Genomic DNA, 26,729 nt, shown 5'->3' with positions numbered 1-26,729 from the left:
ATGGTGAACTGCAATTAACTCACCACAACTGGGAGCAAAAAGAAATTTGAAAAATAAAACAAATAGGAAATTGAATGCTATGGCACTAAACACTCACAGCCCCTTAAAAATGATTAGTGTTAATAATTAAGTTTATAGGCATAAATGTAAATTTTCTACTTACCTTCGCTTGAATGGCAGAATGATTAAATGCTTATCTAAGCCAAAAATACCAAAGGAAATGAAACCCTAGAGGAAAAATGCAAAAAAGAAAAAAGGAAGATAAAGCAAAAACGTTTGGTTTCTCAATAACTGAAAGAAAATGTTAAAAACTCATTGCCAAAACACAAGTGAAAGGTATCTCTCTTCCCTAGACACTACTTAAAATTCATTTTGTTTCTGCTTTGATTTTTCATTTGGTCCTTAAAAAGACAGATTAACATATAACACTCTGTCAAAGAAACAGTTCAATAAACCTAATGCTGTGACATGCCATCTGATAAACAAAATGTCAGTATCCTTACATAGCCAGTTATTTAAATCTGACTTTCCTTGACATTAGCAAAGAAATGACTTAACTGATTACAATTTACATGCTAGAATGCTCTCCTGTTAATTCATTTTTCTATACTGCTTTTGTATAAAAGCTAGTATATTGTTACTTGACACTGCACTGCTTCTCAGAGGCACACTTGTCCACTGATTTATAAAACATTACTCTGGTAAGTGTATTAATACTGCCTTGCTTTCACCTTCATAGGTAACAAAGCTAACTTGTATCAGTTTGCATGTGAAATAGACTATTTTCAGCTGGAACATTTATACATCTAATTGACAGGTATTAGTTAATGAAACCGAAGAGATAATTACTTAAAGCCTTATAGGTAAAGTATCCATGTAGCTATCTTGCACGTATTCAGTTATACTGGTGCAATTCTACAGAAGCTGGTGAAACTTTTTGGTACAAATAAGGCTAAAATCCTCCTCAGTCTCTATGGGCATTTGGCACTGCGTTGCCATTTGTACATTTGAAAGCATGCACGCACATGAAACAATTTCATTATGATAAGAAAGCTATCAAAGGAAATGAAAAAGCTCAGAAAAAAGGCTAAACAACATGAACTGCTGTCTTCAGCATTACTTGAGGACTTCATCTTACAGTGCTTGTAATAGCATGAGTTGCAATGCCTATCAAAGTAATTTTCAGAATTAACATTGATAACTACCTGACCAAAATTAAACACAGCACAAAAGAACTGCAATTCCACATATAGCCTTCCAGGCTCTTGGTTGAACAGCCACCATAAACAACTGGAAAGATTCTGTTAAGAGAACAAAAAACAACAATCAAACAACAAAACCACCAAGCCTGTTAAAAAAAATAAAAAAGTACTTTCTTAGTCTTCACATGGTAATAGATTCTTACAATATTCACTACCTTTATTCAACAAATAATTCAGATAAAAAGAGGGCATAAACACCTTAGAACATCATTTTAGTTAGCCTTATTAGATGAAAAAAATAAAAAGAGCTCGTATGTTTTAAAAAAAATAATGGAAAACATACCAGTGTAGAGGTCCTGCCTCTTCACGTTTACATAAGGAACTTGGTTTAAGCATACTTAGGTATTCAAGCTAACACAGACAATATTAGCCCAGACAGATTTGCAATATTTGTCTTCAGGCCTGTTTAGCCGAGTCCAGTACTTTCTAAATATTTTCTACATAGTTAAGATTGTGTTAAGCTGAAGCACATACCACTTCAGCTATTTTAGATGCCTGATAAAAGGAAAAAAACCAACAACAAAAAAACACCAAATTTAACCCCTTTGGGTGTAAAGGTTAATGAATTAGTATTATTTCATAGTATGTAAGTATTCATTCAGATACAACTAAAATAGAGGCCAAAATTTGGGACACCTCTTTTACATAGATGTAAAATATATTGCAATGGAATATTTGATACAGAAAGTTTGAGAGGGAAAACTTTTTTTTTCCCCATTTAATACACATTACCAACTTGGTTACCTTATCCCCAAATCACTAAAAGCAACAGAACAGCACTCTTCCATTTCAAATAATGTCTTACATTATCTTCATTACTAAAAACACCTCAAAGAAGTACAATTTCCAAATTCTAGCAAAATCAAATGGAAAAATTTTTGTACAGTCTCCTTCAGAAGTAGAATTCGTTTTATAGTTTTAATTAATATCTAGGGAAAAAGACTAGCTCTTGAGCAAAATGGGAAGAGAGGTGGTGGTGAAGAATTAATTATCCAATAATATGATTCAATTTTTTTTTCCTTGTACCTTTAGGGTTTTCCAGTGAGACTTGCTCACTAACACCGTTAGCCTCAAATTGCCTTTAATTTATTGTGTAGCATGGAAAAATTAATCTTATCATATACTCCTTAAAACAAGACACTGAAATAAAGCCTCCTTATTAAATATATTACCACAAAAAATAAGGAATTGGAAGATTTTCTACTGGACTGTCTACATGGCTTTCCTAAAAATCATTCTACTTCAAACAACAGGGAGATAAAAAGTATTTACAGCAAACAAGCCAACAACAAGAAGTAAACACAGCAGCACGTGTCTGGCCAACTGTTTGTCTCCAGTCTGTAGAAGCTGTTCTTCCTGAGCCAGTACACAGGTTCGAGCACTGCAATGACTCACACACTGATCAGCTGAAAAACAAACCATAAATTTTCATTAGGCTTTTAACTTACAAAGCATCTCTAAATCCGGGAGAAAACTTATAATTTAACATAGTAAGTTACATTAATAAGTATCTGTATTGAAGTCCTGCACACAAAGTTAATATTAGCTTTGACAACAACCAGTTCAGACATCTATTCCCAAATAGAACAGTTTACACATGCTCCTAAAATGAGGAAACTTTTTACAACAGATCTCTTCCTTCTAAGCTTTAATGCAAATACAAAGTGTGGTTAAAATGTAGAAATTACTATTAGGGATAAAAAAAAATAACAATTTCTCAGGACAGTTTTGAAACCTAGAATTAATTTCTGGAATAAGTATTTTAGGTATACCGTCAGCTGTGATGTTTTTACTCTGTATCTCAGTGTCACTATATCTTGAGATAGCTACAGAGTTCTCAGGAATTCTGAGCATCATCCTCTAGATGGCAGTGAAAAACCTCCTGGCAAGGACATAACTAAGAATTTGGGCCAGATACCTGTCATAGTTCAATGAGATAGCAGAAGGATTAGTAATTATTGCAGCAAGTTACACAAGTGTATCCATTACAATTTGCTTTTAGTGATTTACAGTTTTGAAGTGTTCACTCAGTAGGCAGAAGAAAATCCCACTCAATCATAAGATATGATTTCTTATCCTTCAGGATAAGAAAATTAAACTCGCTTTCCCTGTCACTGGAAGACATTCTTACGATGCTTGTCTGAATCACATCACAGAATAATAGCTGGCAATATGTAGAAAGCTACATATGGTGAAAGGAGATAAAGCTAAGTATGTTTCAGCATGAAATATTTAGACTTTTTGAAGGTTATGCTGCATGCAAAAAAAAACCAAAATACATATGGATAAGAACTCCCTTGTTAAGGATGGAAAAAAATAATACGGAAAAAAAAGGAAAGGTTGCCCTGCAGACAACTTTCATTGTTGAAAGTGATGTATGATGAGAACAGGCTGAGCATGTAATTTTCCAGCAGGTGCTGAACAGACAACTTTGATCCATTTTTCTATTTCAGTGATTCCTAAGGCCCCCTTCGTCAATTTTCTCCACATCTCTCCCCTAGACATGGATAATACAGCAGCACGGACATTTGATCTAGTCTGTAGTACTTGCTTCTCTAGATCTCAAGTTTCTTATTCAAAACCTGTGCATGATTATAATAAAGAATTTAATGGACTTTTTTTTTTGGGAGGGGGGATGAGATGTGAATATGAGTATGTACAAAGTACGCTTAAATCAAAAACTGCTAAAATTGAGGCAAAGTAGGACTGAAGTAGCACAGAAGTTTAAAAACAACACCCCAAAAAACAAAAACCAACCAAATGCATACAAAACTGTTCATCTTGAACAATGAAAAATTCGCAATGAATATCAAACAGAATAGAACAAACATCACAACAAACATACCAACACTTGAATTTAATATGAAATATAAGTTAACTAGGTAGAGATGAGAGAACTGCAGTTCTTAACAACAGTTGAGAGAACAGATAGTTTCACTGTGAGTGTAACACACGCAAACGTTGTGGAGGAGTATCAATCACAGAATGGTTTGGATTGGAAGGGACCTTAAAGATCATCTAGTTCCAACCCTCCCGCCACGGGCTGAGACACCTCTCACTAGACTAGGTTGCTCAAAGCCCCATTCCTGGGGCATTCACAACTTCTCTGGGCAACCTGTTCCAGTCTGTAATACTAAAACAAGGACACACTACTGTTTTACCTGTTTCAATGGAAGGAACCTTGCTTTCAACAGCATTTGGCATGGCTTTACTCTCGTTAGCACAGGGTAAGTCCCCATTTGTTGTCTGACAAGAACAGCAACCTATTAAGTAACACGATAGTTAGTTTCTTTCACCACCACATTTTTTTCCAAGTATAACAATATATACACTACGCAGCTCACAAATAACCTGAAAGGGGAAAGTGGGCAATTCTTCCAATTTGCTAAGAGGGTATGTGTGTTACACTACAAATATATAGAAATATTTAACACAGCACTACCACCATGGAAGTAACACAGGTACTTTTAGCTAGAAGGGAAACATAAAGGAAGTGACTAAGAAAGCTAAACATAAACAAAGGAGTAGCAACGCTGTAGGCATGTAATTTATTTTCAAAGAGACTGTTTAATGGGCAAATGTCCTAAGACACCCACTGGACTGCATTTATCACATGCTTATCAAGACACCACTACTTAAAAAAAACACAACATACATGCTTTTTTTTTTCCCCTCCTGTCCACTTCCCCCACCTCTACACTGATAATCAAACCTTTCTCAGAAATATAACCCAGATTCCTTGGAAAGCTATATCTAGATCTTCTTCCACCCTAACTTGAAGTTTACTTCCACTTCAAGTTAACAACAATCCTTCCCAGGTCAGAATTAAATTTGGAACAGTATTTTATTTATTTATTTATTTTTGTATCCCAAGCTGTTTATTCATTTATTACAAATCTTGTTTCTGTACCTCTTTCTGGCGATGGCTGTGCAGAAGATGCCACAGAAGGTTGAGCAGAAGACCCTGTAGAAGGTTGAGGCACAGTGGCTGAAACTCGATTCCCCGCATTCCCTTCCACCTCAACCTCCTCTGCTTGGCTACGAGGTGAATATGGGTTCAGTACCTCATAGTTTGATTCTTGTCTATTTCTGTTCATGCACATAAGCGAGATGCCTGACATCAATATACTGATGAACAGGATCACTGCTGTGGTAATTATCTGTTAAGAGAGAAAAGAAAATACACCTAAATACAGAATAAAGGAAAATAGTTGCGTATATAACTCTACAGCTTCCTAAATATACAAAGAAAGACATCTGAAAAGAGACTGTTTTCTATATTTACTGCTCTTGCATCTTCTGGCATTTAAGGAATACTCAGTACATGAAACTGATTTTCCTCTCATGAATAACCCAGCTCCTCCTCCTTCCCCTCCTTTCTTTTTTTCCTCCTCTCCTGTTTTTAATGGGGACTCCCATTTCTCCTGCAATCCAAATGTGTCCTCTCATCACTATCTTCTTTCTCCTCAGGGTCATTAGTGTTTCATTTTAAGTTCTGTTTGGTACCTTTAAATTCCAAAGAGGAATGTGCTCTTGTCACCCTCCAGCACAACTCTAATTTCCATGCTTTCTCCAGTGGGGACCATCCCATTAATTAACTTTTCCTTCTAATCATCTGCCACCAGTACTCAGAGTCCACTGTGAAGCTACTTTGCTACTTATGGAAACACCACATGAATAATCTTGAGCAACTCATAGCCTCCCTTTCCGTAAGGAAGACAGAGGGAAAACAAGACATCTACCCTAACGCACTTCACATCCTCTGGTGAAGGTGAACTGTTTATTGGTAAAAATGGTAGTTCGGGCTCAGGCACTTTCATCTCCTGATTGTGCAGAGAAGTCTTGCGTAGTGCAGGCAGTCACTGCTACACGTGTAATACAGATCTGATCTACTACAGGCTAAAAACATTAATTAGCTATTGGATGGTGACAATTTTAGATAATTATGAAGCTAGACTACAAATTAGTCACCAGGAATAGGACTTTGCAATTCATTAACCGTCACTCCTATGCCTTTTCTTTTGGAAGCTTACTCCCTTTTTCTTAGTCATAGTTGCCTAAACTTGAAGGTCATTGTTCAAACAAGTTTTTCTACTGTTTCATTACAGAAATACATTTTTATACTGATCTGTAAGCATTCTATAGTGATATTGTTATGGTACCCTGCACTTTGACTGAAAGCTACTTACATAAGAAGCAAGCAGAGAACGCAATTTCTCAGTAACGTATTGGGTATGTCAGAAATCAGAAGAGATTTGGACAGAACATATTCATACCTGCTGTTTTCCATAGAAAAAGGCAGAGTCAATGCTAGTGCTGTTATGTTCACCAACTATTAACAAGATTCCCACCAGAAGTGTTGGGATTCTGAAAGAGCAAAATGCAAACAAAGTAATGTATTTAGCATGCTCCCTATAATCCTACAGGGAAACATCTGTACTAACTTACCCCCATCCAGCTATGATAATAAACCCAATGGGAATCTTCACTGTTTCTCTCCTCCTCAACAGAAAGAGAGAGAAAGATAGAAAACCTACAAAGAACGAAAGAAATGCCTTGTTTATTCTTAAAAAGGGAACTGAAAATTACAGAAACTAGACACTCTATGATGTGACCTGTTCAGTAACCAAAGTGTTCCTCTCAGAACTTCAAATATTCCAAAATTGTATTTTTTCTAGTTGTATTTTGATAAAGTAAAATAGAAATACCTACCATCTTTAAAAAAAGCCATGAGTAACAAAACTTGAAAAAATTCCGCCACACTTTTTATTGTTTCCACATATAAATGCTTAGAAAGGTTTGCATGTATTTAAAAGGTGCCATAAGAATACTTAAGACACAAGTAACTAATTTATTAAGGTTAAAACAGATTAGTCCTTTATAAAGTCACTGATAAATTTCACCAAAAAGTTTCATATGTTTTTACATAAATACCTATATATGGGAATATCTTCTGGGACTGTCTATTCTATTTACAACTCAGAAGCTCAGCAATATTCTCCTTGTTGAAGCAAAGCTAGTATTTATGTTAGGCTATACTAATCATTAGCTACCTATCTCAGCTAAACATAAACACAACTTACGCCACAAAAACACCACAGGGATTAAACTTTTAAACTTCTGGACTCACAAATGGTACACAAAGTCTCTTAAACACCTTAAGTCTCTGTTTTAATCACACCTGTAAGGTTCTCCAAGTTCCTTGATGCATCTTTCTACTCTGCCTACTTCAAATACTCCCTTCATTAATCATCTACACCTGCAGAACACATTGTTTTTAGAAACTGCAATTGACAGAGGAAAGAAGTGTTAAAGCCCCTTTGTTATGTTTTTCGTTTTTTTTTTTTTATTAAGCATAAGGTTTTACAATCTCCTTAATGCTGAATAATATAAAATCTTTAATTCTGCATTACTTAAAAATTGACAGTAAGCTTTTGACTAGTTGAAGGGCAACCGATCACCATTCACTCTATTTGTAATTGCTTCTGCCTTGATACCTGAGATGTTTTTTTTGTTCCCCTCTCCCTTTTCCCACCTAAAGCCAGCAAGACTGCTGCCCTGCATTGCTAGAGCTTCAGCCTGGCACAGCTTACAAGCGTGCATATTTGTAGAATTACACACAAGTGAAAGGAATAATTACTCTGAAGAATATAATCAAATTATTTCAGTACATCAGTCTTTTATTACATTACCTAGTTCTGCCTAGAAAAATCATACCTGTCCACAGGTAGGTGCTATAAAGTGAGCTGTAGAGAAATATAAATACTAGGATCTGCAATGTGATGTCTTTCTCTTTAACAATGAAATTCCATATCACCATTCCAATGCAAGCAATAAACTGAAAAGAAAGGGAAGATGCCATCATTTGAATTTCGAAAGCAGGATGACAGAAGAAAATTGAACACAGTGTAGTATAACTACAATAAGCTTCCAGACTCCACCCCCAGATCCACTGCAGTGTAATTTTATGAATTAGATGGTTATCATAGCAGTAAAGTAGTGCAGCAGTAAGCTCAATATTACAGTTATGTCAATGACTGGGGTAACCCCACTCCTTTCTCTCTTATTTATTTATTTTTGACAGCAATTATATAGCTCAATAAGCTGGGAGTAAGACAAGTTAGGAAAAAAAATAACAATCTTTATATATCTTTTAATAACAAAAGCTTTGCATCTTTAATTAAGTACAAACCCTTTATCTGAAATGATTTAGAAATGAAGCTGAGAACAACAGATGTTTGTTCAGCCAAGAATTATACAAGTTTTCATCATCATATGAGAGTTAGTACAAAAGGAATCTGAAAAAATAGGCTGAAATGATATGGAAATAGTAATGCAAGGGTTCAAATTATTTTTAAATTAAAGCTAACTTCATGCTGTTATCGACAAGAAGTACCTACAACTCTCACACACTATTTTCTTTCCCAAATGTGACTCTACATTCTAACCTCAGTTTACTTTTTTTTTTAAGCTACAGAGCACCAGAAAGCATCTACTGCACTGATGTATTGCACTCACTGAATTTAATAGTTGTACAGTTGGCTTCAAGAAAAAAAGGAACACGTACTCTATAGTTTTCTCTCAGCTTAGAGAACAATTAAAATTAAGCCAAGTCAGAGCTATTAGACTTTGCCATTCCCTAGCCACCAGCCATGTATTCCCACACCCCTTCCCCGTGTCAACACTGGCACCTGTCTTATCCCTCTGTGAGTCACTTCAGGGAGCTACACCAGCATTGGGATTAGTTTCCTATTTAACTCATTGAATCAGATCACCACAGAGTCAGACACTCACACTGCTGCTGATCATGGCATTGCTGACTTCAGATTGGCATAAACTGACTTGGAAGTGCACTCAATGCTATTTGGCAGTAACTTATAAAGCTAAAAATATATTGCAGAAGCCATTTGCCATTCTGATTGCTTACAGCTCTGTTTGAGACGCTGCTCTTTGAGAGCTGTACCAGCAGCACAAAGGGTCATTTTGTCATTTTCTTCAAGGGTATGTTCTAAGGCACAGAAATTGTTCAAACAAGTCATTGAATTCCCCTGCTCACCTTACAAAGATATCACTGTAGAAACCAAATTTGCAAAAAATGTTAAAAAACAAGATGTAAAATAAAATCTTCTTACTACTGACCTGAGCAACAAGTAGATTTGTTGTAATCATATGAGGAAGCTGTTTGTATTTCTTACTCAGAAGAACAACAATGAGAGACCAAATCTGGAACAGACAAGATAAATCGAATTTAGGGCTAACACAAAACAAATAAACACGCAAGATGAGCATTGTGGCAAACTATAGTGAAATTAAATATATAATAAATTTTCTTGACAAGTTTCTCAGCAACATGACTAACAAGGGTCAGCTCCATACCATCTGCTGCCAATCCCTATGCCTCAGAATATAGGGCCAGAAAAACCAATGCACTGTTGCCTCTTAAGACTGAAATATTTCCAGGAAGTACCAAGGGTTTGCCTGCAGTGTGCAGAAGACTGGCTGTTCCCCAGGACATAAATGACCATAGAATAGCCTGACAATGTGGAATTTAAGAGTCTCTTCACCCTGTCCCTTCTGATTTTCCCAGCATGACTTGGGATGGCAAGAGACAACGTTAATATGTTGCTTCTCTTGAGGCACGGTTTTTATGATATGAAGACTTCAGTGAGACACCAGCTTAAGAAACTTTCAGCTCTCTCCAACATGGAAACTTTTATTTAAAGTAAGAAAACCTATACACATATCTATAGCACTTGTGAAGCCAAAATACAATTCACATTGAGCATCTGAGATATCAACATCCTTTAAAAGGGCCAGACACCTAGAATTGCTAGGAAAGGCATTAGATAAGGCTAAATTAAATATTGTGATTAAACTGTGATTTGATGTAATTATTCCCCATGAGGTAAACAAGTACTGTTATTTCCACCCCACTCAATCATTAAAAAAAAAAAAAAAAGGAACTAAAGATGAGCAGCTTGATAGCTTGTCCACACATGCACCTTACGTATCTGGTGGCCAGATCCCAAACTCTCAAGCCCTGCAGTAGTGCTGTAATTCACTTACCCATTTTTTCCCCCACTGTGCAGCTCTCCAGCTGACCCATTGCTAAATTAAGAAGATTTGCTTTTTAAACTCAACTCCTCCCTCATCCTTCTGAGGACAAAATGTCAGTCTCAACTTATCATGACTTGATTTGCTGCATAGGTACTAAAGTTACCCTGACATTACAGTGTGTTTTTGTAGTTCACTTTATGAACACCTACCAGAGAAACAAGGCTGACAATACTGATGTCAAAGCTAACATTTTGGAGTGCAGATGCCAGCGGGTTGGGATCCATTGACGGAATGGTCAACAGCCACGCAGAAACGTACATGATAGGTGCAGACACAAACGTGCTTATCACCATGCCTGAGGTAATCTGCAAAAGGAATCAAACAGAAACATGAACAGTTAAGCAGATCAAGTTAAAGAGTCTGTTTTTATGAATACAACAACTAGCAATATTGTACCTTTGACTTAAACACAGAGCTTTAAACAAATCATTGTGTTGTTTCTGTGACAGATTAATTAGAATTTAAACCAGGAAGTATCCATTTTATACATACAGTTAAAAAGAAACTTTTGACAAGTTTTTGAAATAGTAGGAATACATGAGTTCCCCACTGTGAATTCTTACAGAGCTTTTTCATAGGTGTCAAGGATAGTAATGATTCCAACCTAGCGGTGGATTCACAATGACACAATATACTTTTGGATGTAAAGATTCACACCGTAAATAAATATGCAAACATGTAATTATGTAAACACTAATATGTATGAATTAATGAGAAGTATCAACATATATTTACATTTAAATCGTTTCTATCTCGGCTTTGCATTGTTCTTCCACTTACTAGAATTTGCAGTGATTGAAGTGCAAGTTTCAGATTTTTCGTTTAAACAGATATCCTGAGTTTGCTGGGCACAAAATTCTACCTTGTAATGCTTGACTTTCAGTGTCTTCAAGTTTGGGGGGGGGGGGGGTGGGGGGGGAGTGTGTGTGTCAGGGGGGCTGGGGGAGTTAATGTATATATCTTAAGTTGAAAAGGTTAATTAATACCTTCTACTTAAAATGCATTTCTACCACAAGGTTTAACTGAAGGACAACACAGGAGAATCAGTTAAAGCACAAGCTCTTCAAGCTCTTCCACAAGTTTTCAGCATCAACCTAACACTGCTCTCACTGAAATCAGTAACAACATTCCTGTTTTTCCTACAAAAACAGTAGAACAAGGATAAGGTATTTGAAAAAGAAAACAAAACAAAGATGCAAGTTCTTTATATTTAAAGTTACCCTAGTTCTTCCTACTATTTTCATGAATAGGAAAAGTATGAGGACTAATTTAAGACTGTGTGCCATCAAGAAACTTGAGACACCAGGAAAGAGTGCATTGGTTAACTATTAAATTTGCAATACAGTTCAAACCTGAGATCTGGGGAGTCTATACTACAGAAACGTAATTTCAACTAGCCTGTTTATTCATTTATAAGTATTTCATCAACGAAGATAAGCCCATACGACAAGTTTGGGAAGAAGAAAACTACATACAATTCCCACTTCCATATTAAATTGAGCTGCAAATATTGCGACACCAGGTGCTGCTGGAAAAACTCCATAAAGAAATGCATAGTTCGATAAACTGGTGTGGTTGACTACGCTGTCACTCTTGTCCAGGAGTTCTACCATTTCTCTACAGAGAAATGGCATCATAAGTCTGAAAAGAGAGGGGGGAAAAAAAGAATAAAAGTAATTCAAGCCAGAGCAATAGAATCTATTCAGAAAAGGAACCACAACATTTATAAGCTGCTTCAAAATTCTGAATCACAAGGTAAATTTAAAAAAAATACACAAGAAATGTTAAAAAAGACACTAATATCTGAGATCCAAACACATTTTCTGACTGTGCAGAAACACTCTTTGTATAACTTCAGATTAAAAAAGGAAAAATATAAAAACAAAACTATTTTCAACTGTAAAAGCAGCTATAAGCAGTCAGCAACTTCGAATATTAGACCACCTTTATGTAAACTGTCTGACATGGAACAAGGGCGCAAGCTTAAGTATCCCATATTGAAAGTTTTGCCCAGTAAAACAAACAAAAAACCACATTGATACTTATCTGATTGCCTTTAGCAATATCCCTGATGTCACACAGACTCGCTATGTAAGTCTTGTACAGGCTTCCATAAGCTCACCAGTAAAGCAGGGTGGTGATATTAACAACCACTCATTTTTCCCATGTTCTTACAAAATTTATCATCAAGCTGGTTTATAAACTAGGTCTTTAAGCTTGCTAGTTAGTTGTACTGATACTCAAATGAGTCTTCAAATTTTCTCGTCTAAACAATCACCAACTAAGATTTCTGTTATGCTGATTGTAGCTCTGTAGCAAATATTTAGTTCACCAGTACCTGACATATAGTCAGGGGAAAATAATGACAGCATAAGTTCTATATAAAAATTTTCAGTTTTTATTTTCAGGAGTCAGACAGTTTATCAGTGTAGAGTGATAATTTTTAAGCTCTTCCAAAATAGCAATCTGAAAGATTTATAGACACAGCAAACAAAACCCAACTGATTTAGAGATTTATTGTTTAAATCCAAAGAAAATGTGAAGACTAATCAAGTAGTTCCTAAACTTACTCTTCTTTAACTACTTAAGCTAGTGAATTTTAAATTAAGAAAGTAATTCCTCAAACACCCAATTCGTGACAGATGGCCTGCGGGCAGTCCAGGAAGCTGTAGCACCCTTGAATTATTTTCTCTGCAGAGCCTGACAACAGGCTTGTGGTCTGCAAAGTTTCTTTCGAAAGTTAAAAGCTGCGTACTATCAGAAAGTTTGGGAAGCACTCACACAAAATACAGGAAGTGAAATACACTATCACTACAATGATTTTGAGAGAAAGGCCATATGGACTGTATATTCAGAGCTTAAAACATCTAGAAACACTCTAGAGAGCAAAATTATAGAAGTACATAAATTGAACTTACAGTTTAGCTGTGATGAGAAGGATCAGTGCAACAAACATACCCTTTGTCAGTTTTTTTGTTTGTCCCACCATGGTTAGTCCAAGGTAAAAAAGTGCAGAGCCAGAAAATGAACTGCCCAGTCCGTCAAGGAAATTTTCAAGGTATTCAGGAATTTTCTGGCCAAGAATAAAGTTTGAGACAATTCCTATGAAGACCATGAATACAATTGGGTTCTGCAGAACTCGAAGGAGTGCTAGGCCCACTATTTTGAGTTTGCTTTGGGACACAGTGCGATTATCCCTCCACTTCTGGATTTCACAGAAAATAAACCCCAGAGGGTTTAGCATCATAAGAGATATTGGAGCCACTAGGTAAATGTACTGGAGATACTCTGGGTAAGTGGTTTGATATAAAGCTTCAACTAGAAGACAGAAAATGAAAAGTGATGAGTGATAACATTTCAGTACAAAAAGACATAAATATTGAAATTAACTTTTGTTCCCTGAAAATTAGAGAAAATTATTTCATTATCCTTCAGAGGCATCAGCATTCACAACTGATATAAGGTGACACGCTACATCCAATCACCATTAGGTCACAGTCATATAACAAACACATGAAAGCCCTAACACTAGCTTAACAAATACTACTTAATGATTCAACACTTACAGAACAAAAAAAAAAGGAAAGAAAACAACAAACAATTCCATGCACCTTTTGATTCATTCCAAATGCTGAACATTGATTTTTTTTTTCTGAATTGCTTTTTCTCCCCAGAAACATATGAGAATTGTGGAGCACTACATGTGCATTCGCAGGACACAATGTTTTTGAACATTTCAACATCTCAGCCAAATTCTGATTTGCAGCAGTGATGCAAAATACAAAATTTAGTTGCTTAGGTTCATTTTTAGATCAATCTTCTCTATAAATAAGGTTCTTGCAAATATTTGCCACTACTTTTAAGATTCACAAAGTAGTAACCGCATAAAGGCGAAGTGATTCTTGGAATTATTACAAACAGGAGTTGTGAACATAAGGCAAATTCAAAAAATAAGAGTTCTGCTTCTTTTTTGCTAACCTACAAATTTACAGCACTGCCAGAAAGAGGTTACAGAACTGACAAGGTTGGAACACCCTGAAGAAGGTTTAGTGTTCAGTGGAACACTGAAACTTCTCTGTGCTATGAAAAAATTCAAAATTTGACTACATACATTTCACTTCTGTGATCTCATGGTTTATTGTGGCTTTGACCTATTAGCTAGACTAATCTGTGCAGATTAAAAAAAAAAAAAGCTTTATAAAGAAAATCTTGAAAAGTGACTTCCATTTCTCACCCACCACAATGATACAGACTTCTCCCCCTCTACTAAACTTGTTCTTTTCTTCAGGAAGTTTTTTCCTTCACAATATTTTTCAAGATCCCAAAGCTTTTTTTTTTTTTTTTTTTTTTTTTTAAAAAAAAAGCCTTTTTATTATTTAAGTATCTGGAATGCGAGGATCTGTTAGTTCTAAATCAGCATTTACTATAACCAGCCTTCTCTTTAGATTGAATAAACGGACATTCTCAGTTAGTTGACTTCTACTATGTAAGAAAAAGCACTGAAGGTGCTTTTGCCTTTACAAGCCATGATTAAAGGATGCATACAGGAGCTACCTGTCCTAAAGTCCTGAATAAAGTGGCAACTGTATTCACTAAATACATAGTGAAACTGTAAACACTAGATATATTCTGATAAATAAAGCCACCGTAGATATGCTGGACATTTTTTATACAAGCCAAAATTTTCCTAAAACATCAAACCTTAGAGTGATGCTTTTACGCTGCTTTATGTAGACCACCCATTTCAATGAAATCCAACTCAATCCAAGTCACACAGGAAGTCAGTCATGAGGAATCATTAGGACAGTGAGAATAATCCACAACTCTCAGATGAAAAATTTGCTTTTTATTTAAAGCAAGGTGTCCGCTTGCTGATCACAGGAAAAATAAAGAATTAATGCTATTTTATGTCTTCCTTCTCAAACAATTCTCCACGTCCCAGCTTATCAAAAACACATATAAATAAACCACTAGTTGCTTATGCTTCCTACAATTAACATCATTAAAGTTAGTGTAACTAAGACATCATCCACACGACACTTCTGCTATACCTGTGCTTTAACAACACAGCACCTGAGAGTATATGAAGCTGTTCTGTCAGAGCTGTATCATCTCTCCCAATAATACAAACCAACCAGATGAAGATTTCTATCCTAGCAATTCAATTTACTTTGGGGGTCTGCTAGCAAACCTCCTTACCAGCATCACTTTGCGGCGTAGAACCATTTTAACAGTGATTAGAGAAAAACAGGCTAGCGAGCTTTGAAAAATGTAACCTGTATTTTAACATCCCTATACAGATAGTTATTTTCCTATGTGCAAATCTTTGCTCAACAGCATAAATTAGCATACTGGTTACTGCAGAAAAGAAGTATCACATTGGATGAAACCTCTGAACATTATTTTTTAAATAAACTGCCTTTTAAAGTAACGTTATTGTAATACACAGAATTGTAAATACTTTTTACTTCACAGATTTCAGCTGAATCATATGATTTTTAAAGGCAGCAATAAAAATATATTTCCACTAGAAGATCAAGCTTTGCTCAAAACACCACCTATTACCACAAGTAAAAAGAACTAAGCAAAGCACTCTGTGTTATCCAGCCCTGCAAACACTCCAGAGAAGCCACTAACATGAACAGCTTGCACACAAGACAGCGTGAATCAAAAACTGGTAAAAGTTTGGGGGTTGGAGAAGAGAAGTGAAAGGGCAAGAAAGGAAATAGCTCTAAGGAACAAAGAACCCTTAAGCGCCTACAGTGTTACCGTTGTGTTAGGTAAGCTAGTAAGCTCATAATAAACTAGATGTTGTGAATTTGGCTAGACTGTGTATAGAGGAAACATAAATCATATCTTATAAATTGTGGATATTTGGAGAAAAATGTAATCTGACAAGAAAGTCATTCAATACAGAAGGAATGTTTTGAGTAGAAAGATGCAAGGCAAATATATTCAGAGAACCTTAAAAGAGAAGAAAAAGAAATCTTAACTGGCATTTTAATCCAGCACCAATAAACAAAGAGGTAATTCTCAGAGCCATATTTGTGATATACTTCTGATTTCCCTCAAGAGGAATAAGTCTCAGGAGATGCAACTGAGGGAAATGGTATTTTCATCTATGGAAGAAAAAGTTTGCAATTGCATTTGTCAGTATTTTATATACATCCAGCAAATTTGAAGAGAATAAAGATTCAAGATTCTCTGGAGCATGCTGCCCTGGAATAGGGTGAGTAAAACTGCCAGCTCCTCAAGTTATCTAAAATATGGAGCTACTTGTTGCTACATGTAATCTGGAGTTGAATGCTTAAGCTTTTCTTTTGTAACTCTATTTCCAATTCTGTAAACAATTATCTTGTTCTTTCCTTTGCTAGAACAAACTTTATTTCTTTTTTTGTTCTTAACTTTATCTGGATGATAACAGTGATCTCAAGAGAATTTGAGAGGCACAAGTACCTTCTGCTCAAGGAACAGCAAACAAATACAACAGAATCCAACCATCCTCTCCAAATGCCACCCACTCAAGGTGTATTTTGAAACTCTGATACTTGCAGTGTTCCTTCTGCACTGGCCATACAGGTCAGCCTGGGGAGAGGCAGCACTGAAAGCTGCGCTGGAACAAAGAACCTCCCAATGTAAAAAGTACAACTCCAGATCTCTTTCTAAATATCATAGTACATATAACTAAAAAGCATATCAACATATCCTTAAGGAAATCTATAAAAAAGGGAAATAAATAAATACCAAAAGGGAAGAAAATAATAGTATTGCAGATTGGGATAAAAATCAAGTTTAATAACCGATATTGTCTGGAATTAGAAATATAGGCTTACAAGAACAAGAGTACACAGCTATACAAGTTATACTCTGAATGCCTCCTCTTGCTTTTTCCCTTTTTTTTTTTTGTTTTTGTTTAACTCCACTGGAGTGGTGGCTAATTGCGCATACTGAGAAAGGCATCACAGCCACATAAAATTCCAATTTGAGATAACACAAATGCAGATTACCACAAATCACATAGTAATCTTCCTTTTAAAAGACTTACTTCTTCCAAGACTATATCCTAAGGCACATCTACTGGTTGTGACAGAACAAAGATTAAGGGATAGAACATGACTGGCTACGTACATTAACACAAAAATTAGCTTGTTCTAAGTTTGTTCTAGAGTCTAAGCAGATTAAGTGTCTTACACACACTATAACCAGTAGGCACCAACATTATGGCTAAATGTTTTCTTTGAGGTAGACCAAGAGTTAATGACAAATTAGCACAAAATCCCACTACAACTATTTCAGAGGCCACAGATACAGGCTCCTTTTTTTTTTTTTTTTTAATAAAGATCACAGTCCTATACAACAGAAGATAGATTGTTTAAAATTGTTTCATTCATACCATCCAAGAGTTTGTTGTTCTTTTCCCCTCTTACTGAAAAGTATGTGGTCTGAGGATTATTTTTTTAATTAGTTTCCTCAAGAAATGTAACAAGAAATTGTTAAGGCAGCTCATAACTTCAGTCAATTTCAAATAATGCAAAAGAAAAGCAGAAAGATGCTGATGCAGAAGCATCTAGAGCACTGAAAAATAATTTTGAAGAGGAAAGCATAAGGAACTACTTACCTATTGGATATCCCAGTGCAAAGTCATTGCTTTGTGTAGCAAAAATAGGGAACAAACCTGCTTTGCTAAATCGATTCTCAGGACTGGCTACCAACAAGGTTAAAACGCAAACTAAGAAAAACACAGCAGCTTTGGCAACTAAGATACTGTATAGGAAAGACCAATTCACATTAGAAAAGTTAAGTACCACCATGTTTTTGAACAGTAGTGCTGGGAGTGCAAAACGTGAGACAAAGTTTCCCAGTCCTTTGGCCTGAGTTGATGTGATAATGTTGGCTCTTCCAGCTATGTAGCCACAAAGAATTATCCCAAAGCATTCTAACAGGGCTGGGAAAAGCCTGCTTATTGACATAGAAGGAGGACCGCTGGTGGTATTGAGTCCAACTTGTCCAGGCAAAGAAATAGACATATTAGCTGAAGATGAGAGGTTCTCTGCACTGAAGTCTGAATAGCTATCCATTTCCTTTGACCACCTCTTCCAAAAGAGAGAGCATGCAGTGATCTCATCTGCAAAACAAACAAAAATATTCGTTAACTTCTGAAACTGTGCTTGTAAACGTTTATGGTATCTGGCTTGCTGACAGAAGAGTTTATACTTACAAGTGCATTAAAAATAAACAGTGAGACAAGTAATAAGTAGGTATTGAGACACAAATCTGAGAAAGAAAAAACTGTACTCATTCTGTACTCACACATCCTTCTCACAAGTTCACACACCCAGCAAGACAACTGATAGAGACTGAAGACTGAAATACTAATTGTAGTTTGGGAATCCGGAAAAAAAAAAAAAAGATCTAAACATCATTGAGGAGAAATTATTGCCCTTCAGCCCTTTTCAGTCAGCAAACAGTAACTGTTAAATTCTCAGTATATTCCTTATTTTCCTGGACTACCATTAGAAGCCTAGTTACCTCTCTATCAGGAAAGCATAAAACTCTTTAAACACTCATTAGCAACTTACAACTTTACTCACCTCCTCAGCTCACTATCAATTCCCAGGTATGGTTCTCACATTCTCTTTGCTTTCAACTATCAAATTGTTAATTTTCTTATCTAACTCCCTTTGTTTGCCCCATGACATCTTATCTCAGGTCCTCCCTATGCCATGTCTTACTTGGTTCTTTTTCCTCTGCAATAAAAATACACTTTAAACTTCCAATATTGAAATCCTACCCTTGATCTCCCTTTAACTACTGCTACTTCATCTTTGCTTCAAAATGCACAGCTTCAAGCATGGTCAGGAATCCTCCTTTACCTCCACCTTTACATCCTATTTAACCCAAGTTCCGTCCCTGAAACACCTCTTACCAAAATCCTCAGATGCCAAAAGTCTTCTTAAACTTTCAGTATTGGTGTTCCAACTTCATCCTTTGTGACCATCATACACCATAATCACCTTCTTCTTGATCTTGCCCTTCCCATATCTTTTGTAATTAGAGCTCCTCCTAATTCTCCTCCCATATCTACTTGATCCTATGGCATTTACATGGGAGGATCCCTCAAAATTTCTGTGGGTGCTGATAGGGCTCCTTCCTTGTTCCTCTTTTGTCTCCCTACACCCCCTGCCTCTGTACTTTCATAAGCACTTATTCAATTATAAACACATGACTCAGAGATCTCTTGTTCTCTAATCTAGACACATCTTCTTCTGCTAAAACTACCGTTTCAGCCTGTCTCCAGGATTTCTTTTGTGAATATCCTGCTGCCAATTCAAGTCCAATGACCCTGAAACAGTTTTCCTACCTTCCCAAAAGGATGTTCCCTCGGGTACTCTGGGCTGGCTGACTATTTTGCTAGAGGTGAGGGAGAACAGTTACAAAACCCTCTGCTTCAGGGGAAATGCAAACTTACTGACCTCACATTGATCTATAATGCTGTCGCAGCGAAAATTTTCAGGCCATCAGTAGCAGTTCTTCCTTTGTACATCTTTCTACAGACTCATTCTTCACACATCCAAAAGAAAAAAAAAGCACAATAACAAAACCTCCCAAACAACAACTCGTTTCCATGTTCTTTCCCATTCTAAGCTGCATGCCCTCAGTCTATCATGGAACAGCAAGAGCTCTTTTCCCACTGCTGATCAGCCAAGAACACAGCATTGCTTGTCAATAGATTTTGTGCTTTTCCCCCCGTGCAGATGGGAATGTTCAAAAGCAGGTCATCAAAAGACACAGTAAAACTGCCCCCATTTCCTTATTTCTACTCAATACTAGAATCCCTTTTGGTTTTGATACCCATAAGAGGAACAGCATTTACTGGTGTAACAGCACGCCGTCTGCAAGAGTGACTTTTGCCCTGCTATGTTTGCCAGCTGAGCGTCTGGATGTTGTGAGAGGTGGTTCCGCTCAGAGCTTATTTGGAAGCTGATACACCTGGAAATTAACATCACCTTCTGTCTGAAATGTAGCACAGACTAGGTGTAAAAAAGAGCCGGTCCTTTCGGAAGGCAGTGAGCCTGTCCAACGCCATACTGCCTTCTGCTACAACTGCGTCCTAGCGGTAGTTAAAGCGAGGAGTTTTAAAATCTAATTTCCAGAATTTTTCTCCAGCTTAACAGATACTAATATTCCAAACTTAGTTTATGCTGGTTTGGCAACTTTAATTTTTCAAGGTAGCTTTCTAAAGCCTCGGCAGTTACACATCTTATATGCTTTACACCCACAGTACAGCTGGGGACCACTGGCATCACATCCCTCACGTACTTCTGTGTATAAAACCTAGTCACTTCTCTTCAACAACAGTTCTGTCAGGCTAAATACATGCAGTTACTGAAGATTTCTTGCGCTAACTGCCGTGAGAAAGTACACTTTCTAAGAGTCTTCCTTCATCGGCATACAGGATTCGGGATAATTTCAGGAACATGGACACCGCAGCCCACGTATTACCTCATATTAACAGGGCTGGTCATAAGACCAAGATTATTCACTTATTTGCTTCCATACACCCAATTCCAAGTTCCATTTTAACATCTTGTCCGTACACATCAGGCTACGGCAACGCCTTCAAACTATGACTGGCACAGAAACCTAACTTTCACCTTTTCTCAGCCACAAAAAGTCAGTACTCGAGACCATGGAATCATAGAATGAGTCACAGAATGGCTTGGGTTGGAAGGGACCTCAAGGATCATCCAGTTCCACCCCCATGCCATGGGCAGGGACACCACGCACTAGATCAGGTTGTCCAGAGCCCCATCTCCAACGTAAAACTACCTCTCATCTCCTAGGCTGTGATGTCCAGAGCAGTTATATGGACGCAAGGAGCTGTCGAATTTACTCCAAGCCTCCACACTAACGTAATTGGGCTTGCATCAATGGAAGACACACCCTATTGATGAGAACTTTGTCACCTACTCTAGAAAGTGGTTATACATCATCTCCTAACACTCCTGAGAGCCAGTTCACACATTTCTTAACCATTCCTGTTCTTCCTTGTAATAGACATAGAAGGAATAGTTCTTACAAGAACTGTGCTTGGCAAGGAAGAGAAATTTGACCAGGATTGTAGCTTCTCCACCCCTGCACACAAGTATTTGGCAAGGTGCTCCCTACCTTCAAGAAAAATGCACAGAAAACAAGTCATCTTATCACACTCCAATGTTGCACCTTGCTTCCTGTAACTTTGACCTCCCCCAGTTTTCCAGTATCACATGCTAATGAAGTACACTTTCCAGTTAACAAGGGATCCTCATGGACACAGTGGCCAATGGTCTAATGCAGCACGTTACTGCTAACCCTACGTATTAACTTTTGACATGACTAAATCCTAAAGCACTCTGGAAAGCAAGCCCAGATAATTTCTCCCATTTTGTAGAGACAGAAACTAAGGCAAAGGCAGACTGATTTGTCGTAAATCAAACGTATCAGTGGCAAAGCTGAGATTCCCACTTCCCAAAGCAGGGCTTTGTACAGCACTGTGGTTAGATCTGTGCACATCAAGGGCTGGTTGAAGAGCCTCCCCCGCCTCCTTGTATCCACTCCTCAAGGAGTAGAGAGCATGTAACAGCAAGGTAAAAAAGCAAATAAATCAAGTCAGAGCAAAGGTGAGATCTTGTATGCCCTATTTCACCCCCTGGCATCCCACATACACATATTCACATGTAGCATAAATAAAAGTCATGAGTCAGAGAGTTTATGCCCAGAGCTTTTAGTAAACAACACCACAACGCTGTTGTAACTCATCAGGACCGAGCAGCATCATCCGAATCCGTCAAGTAGCCTGGCTACCTCTTCCTTCAAGGAAAATAAGTCTAATTCCAAGCAGGGCTTACTTTAAATGTTGTATTACAGTAATATATATATATAAGATACATTCACCTAGATTTAGACCCGAAGCTCAGAGAATTATCTCCAATAGAACAACGGAAAAACTTGCAATAAATAAAGCAGACAACAAATCATTTCTCCTACTAGCAAAATTTAAGGAAGCAGTTGGGATTTGCAAAACATCCAAAAAAAAAGAATCAAGCTTTGTTTTGTCACATACAGATTTCCAATGCTGAATTCCTGAAAGCCAGCCACATTCTACGTTAGCTGCAAGGTGAAAAGCAGTTTTTCGGTGCAGCCCTACATCAAATTCCTCAAGCTTGCAGGACTGCATGGAGGTAAGACTCTACAACGCAACATGTTCAACCTGCTCCCTACTCTGTTTAGGCATTTTTTCAGCAATAACAAACTTGAAGCTTTTCTAAAAAAGAAAAAAATGCAACATTTAATCTGTAGCAGAATTATATTCTCCTGGTTGTACTTATTTTCCCAAATTCTTACTCACAAAAGCCACACTCTGCATAGAGTTATGTACTGTGAAAGACTTTTGCAGCCAGAACTACTACTACTCTTTCTCTCCTGAAAAGAGGTTTGAGCTACGCAGGCTTTTTGCTTGCACAGGCCAGGCCTTCACAGACAAGTCTACCAAGGCAAATACTTTTAAGCTAAAATCATACCAGAATTGGTTAAACACCCTCTGTTCCCTCTGTATTGAGATTATTATTTCTCCTCATAAAAATCAATGCGAGATACGGAATTGTCCTAATTTTATAATTCAGGACTCACTCAAATGAATACGCACCAGGCTGACTCTCGTTGTATCAGTCAGCAGCACGTGCTGAATCCCCTATCTTCCTCACAAGATCAAAACTAACACGGATCTACACCCACACATCCTACAACCATCTTTTACAGAGCACCACAAGCACTTCTGCAGCCTTCCTTCAGGCTATCTTCACCTTGAACTTCACTCCAACGGCCCCTGTAAAGTCAGGCAGGCACGATTTCTGGCGAACCACATGAGTTTCAAAGACAGAAACTGTGCCGCGGTAAAGCTGTTACTGGCACTCCTCGGAGGGCTTTCAGCGTGAATCACCTCTTCAGCTCCAGAGATGCGCACATCCCAAAACATTCATGCTTACCACAGACTGTCTATTGCAGAGCCATGGGTATTTTCCAGAAACGCAGCCTTTTGATTTACTGATTACCAGTAAATATTTCTCTCAGTTCCTTTTGCTCCACAGGATACATGCATTTACATAACTGTCGTGAGATTACGTAATGGCTAATCAGAGGTTTAGCATACAGCCTTATCACACCTAGGGCTGAACTCAAACTAGCTTCCCATGTGAGCAAAAACATCTTCAGTTCAGTTTTTAATGAAATCAATATTGCTGAGTTGATGCAAAACCAAAGCCTTGTATATTCTACACAGCAAGCCACCAGTTCGTACAGTACGTATAACATTAACTAGTCAAAGGACGCTAAAACAAGCCAATATAACACAGTCCCCAAGGCAAGAGCTTGGCTTTGCCCACATAGGATATATCAAGAATCAAAGATTAAGATTTGAATCCTTGAAAGCTCTGTCACAGCTACAATGCCGGGAACTAATAATAAACACAAAGCTTTTAAGAATAACGCTGCCTCATCTGCTGTTGACTGTGTCAAGAGCAGCTGCTTGCAGCCCATCCGTCAGGATGCATCCGTAAGGAAGGACATTTCAGACATCATGAGAGGAAGCCTAGCATGAAGACTGACAACAGTTGGAGAGCAAGGAACTAGCACAGTTTACAATTCCCTTGAAGTAAACCAGAGCACAGATATTTGCCTGTCTCCTGTAGGTCGTCAATATTTGTAAAGTGTTGAAATTCACCAGACCAGAAAGTCAGTTCTCCAGCAGCTGGGAGTTGAGCAACATCAGGTTCTTCTCTGAGCACCAGACTAGAGAAGTTGTCTCCTCCTTTCCCAGCAGGAAAAACCCTTTTGTGTTTTGTTTTTTTTTTTCCTTTGTTTGGCTGGGTTTTTTGTTTGGTTGGTTGTTTGGTTGGTTGTTTTATTTTATATTATGAGAGATTGTAGGAGATACCTCAATGTACATCTCTCTGGTCTCTCAGAGAAACTTCCAGCTGATCATTACTCTCAGGATAATTCTGGTGACACTAGCAAGACTGCACACTGTTCATAAATCATATCCCACGCTGTGACCTTATTTGCTACCCTAATGCAATGCAGAAACACCTCAAGTGTGACACTAATGTATTCAAGAGGCTGAAAGGTAGACTGGGGCAAGAAAAGTTACCCTTCACGGCAGCTCCAGCATCTCAGAGAAGAATGCAACATACACATTTTTTTTTTAAGAGTTTTTACTTTAAGTCAAAAAAAGGAAGCATCTGCAGATAGTTACAACGATAAAATTAAGTGGGAAGAAGTGATTACTACAGCTCCTATTCTTGCAAGTTAACCACAAAATTTGCTTTTCTCTTTACTGGGCCAAGAAAGCAGATACAGAATAATACTGTAGCAGCAATTAACCTGAGAAGCGTGCCACCGCTGGCTCGCACCCCAAACAATGCCACGAGAGATTTCAGGCCTTACACATCTCCGAGCGGTTGTTTTTCTGAGGTCACGTTTGCTTTTCCAGTTCTCCGTGCTGCGGTTACGAGACAGCAGTGGAGCAGCGCAGGAGGGGAAAGTGAGCGTCCACAAAACCCCCAGACACCGAGGCCTGCCCTGAGCGTGCGGCGGGCAGACCTCACAGCGGCGGCACCCAGCGCTGCTGCAGGATCTGTCTGTGCGGGCGCTCAGACGAGTCCCAGTGAAGCAACAGTTGCCAACAGCGCAAAATACCGGGCAAGAAAAATAAATGGAAAGCACACCTTCCTTAATTTCCAGTTAGGCTCATCCGAGGGCTCGTTACCAGACACATGTTTTTGATGCGAACAGCAGAACATTTTTCAGCATACAGGTTACTTGGTTGTCAGCATCTCTTGGAAAACACCTTGCTTGCCCCGCAGGGATGAAGCATCCCTCTCCTCACCGAGAAAAGGCCACGATAAACAGCCGCCCCCCTCCTGCCCCTCCTTCCCGCAGCCGCCCCAGCCCCGAGCACACGGCGTTTTCACCGGGAAACACGCGAGGTGAAAAAATAACAGCGCTACCCGCTGTGACAGCTGGTTTTGGGGGAAAAAAAAAAGAAAAATACTAGAGGATGGGGGCAGGAGCGGACCGCTTACCTACTTAGCCTTCGGTAGGCACCTCCGCACGAGCGCACGTATAGAGGATTTCTCCCCTGCCAAGGTGACAGCCTCCCCAAGGCCGAGGCCGCCGGTACCGAGGCCCAGGAGGGGAGGGGAGGGGAGGGGAGACAAGGTCTAGCCCGGCCCAGGCGGCCCGCCCCGGCAGCCCGGCGCTCGGAGCGGGCGGCCCGAGCGCCGCGGGGGGAGCGCGGCCGCAAAATGGCGGCGGCCGCTTGTCCTCAGCGCGTCGTGCCCCGGGGCTCCGCTCCGCCCGCGGCCGCTCCCCGCGGCGCACCGGGCTCCCCGCTGCCGGCAGCCGCCTGCTGCCCTCAGCCTCTGTCCCCCGGCGGGCAGCGCCTCGCCTCCCCGCGCAGCCTCCGCGGCCCTGCCCGGGCTGACCGACTTTATCTGCCCGCGCCACGGCTGCCGCCCTGGGCTTGGCCCCGACGGATAAGGGGCCGGGCTCCACAGCTCCTGCCGGCGGGGGAAGCAGCCCCCATCCCCCGGGGCCGCTGGGCCTGCTTCGTGCCAGGCCGTGTTAGGCTGGGTGGGGGTTGTTGCACACGTGCTGGCAGAGGTAGAGAACCATGCCTTCTGGGGGCGGTTTTAACGCTTTGGTTCTTCTTTTTTGTTTCTAAGTACATTAAAAAAAGGTAGGGCAAAAAGTTACACAAATAGGTATGCCGTATGTCACTATGGAAACCACTTGCAACTCATTTCCCCTTTGGGACTCTCAGAAGTTTGTGTCAGTTTTCTACATTAACCTCATACATATACACACACACACACACCAGTTGTGGTGCTTAGAAACAAAAGCAACCTAATTTTCCACATGGCATCAGTTCCCCAAGGCTGGTCAGACAGTTAACAATCTCCCCAGTAAAATCTAAAAGCTGGTAATAGTCAAGCAGTTTCTTGCTGAAAAAGGAGATCCAACCTTTCTTGTGGCTTCTCATTTTAAATGCAGTTGAGGAGACAGCAGCCAGAGCTGCCCATCTTCTAGGAACTCAGCCAGATACTGCTGCCACAAAGAAGGCAAGTACACCATTCCCTAGGTTATCTACTTTCTTCCATTGTTTATTTGACCCAAACCAGCTCGTTACATGTAGCAGATGGATAGCAATAGGTGCCTTTACAGAAGAAACTAAACTTGTCCATCAGATGCAATGCCCTCAGTTTGTGTGCTGGGTAGTTTCCCCCCACCAAACTAGGAACTTCAAGAAAAAAA

The 26,729-nt window shown here is 38.8% G+C and overlaps 1 protein-coding gene across 4 annotated transcripts in view; it reads right to left on the bottom strand.

Annotated features, from left to right (window-relative positions):
• The window catches only part of GPR155 (G protein-coupled receptor 155), a 31,106-nt gene extending 5,069 nt beyond the window's left edge, over positions 1-26,037 (bottom strand). Inside the window, exons 1-14 of one of the 4 annotated variants that reach the window (XM_048061496.2) lie at positions 25,499-26,037; positions 17,998-18,504; positions 13,298-13,697; positions 11,855-12,020; positions 10,529-10,684; positions 9,402-9,485; positions 7,980-8,100; positions 6,711-6,795; positions 6,539-6,629; positions 5,173-5,422; positions 4,424-4,525; positions 2,535-2,668; positions 1,206-1,301; positions 164-228 (exon numbers count right to left, since the gene is read on the bottom strand). In XM_048061496.2, coding sequence (XP_047917453.2) covers positions 164-228; positions 1,206-1,301; positions 2,535-2,668; positions 4,424-4,525; positions 5,173-5,422; positions 6,539-6,629; positions 6,711-6,795; positions 7,980-8,100; positions 9,402-9,485; positions 10,529-10,684; positions 11,855-12,020; positions 13,298-13,697; positions 17,998-18,457 — 2,210 coding nt within the window. In that variant the 5' untranslated portion in view covers positions 18,458-18,504; positions 25,499-26,037. Of the gene's footprint in view, positions 1-163; positions 229-1,205; positions 1,302-2,534; positions 2,669-4,423; positions 4,526-5,172; positions 5,423-6,538; positions 6,630-6,710; positions 6,796-7,979; positions 8,101-9,401; positions 9,486-10,528; positions 10,685-11,854; positions 12,021-13,297; positions 13,698-17,997; positions 18,505-19,305; positions 19,328-25,141; positions 25,324-25,498 lie in introns of those variants that run through there. The other 3 variants (XM_048061495.2, XM_013171559.3, XM_066999656.1) reach the window with 3 other exon arrangements.
• Between the last annotated feature and the right edge of the window lie 692 nt (positions 26,038-26,729).

This window comes from Anser cygnoides, chromosome 6 (assembly GCF_040182565.1).
Source record: "Anser cygnoides isolate HZ-2024a breed goose chromosome 6, Taihu_goose_T2T_genome, whole genome shotgun sequence".
In the NCBI taxonomy this organism is placed as follows: domain Eukaryota; kingdom Metazoa; phylum Chordata; class Aves; order Anseriformes; family Anatidae; genus Anser; species Anser cygnoides.
Note: the sequence above shows the minus strand (reverse complement) of the source record. Positions and strands in the feature narration are given on the sequence as shown.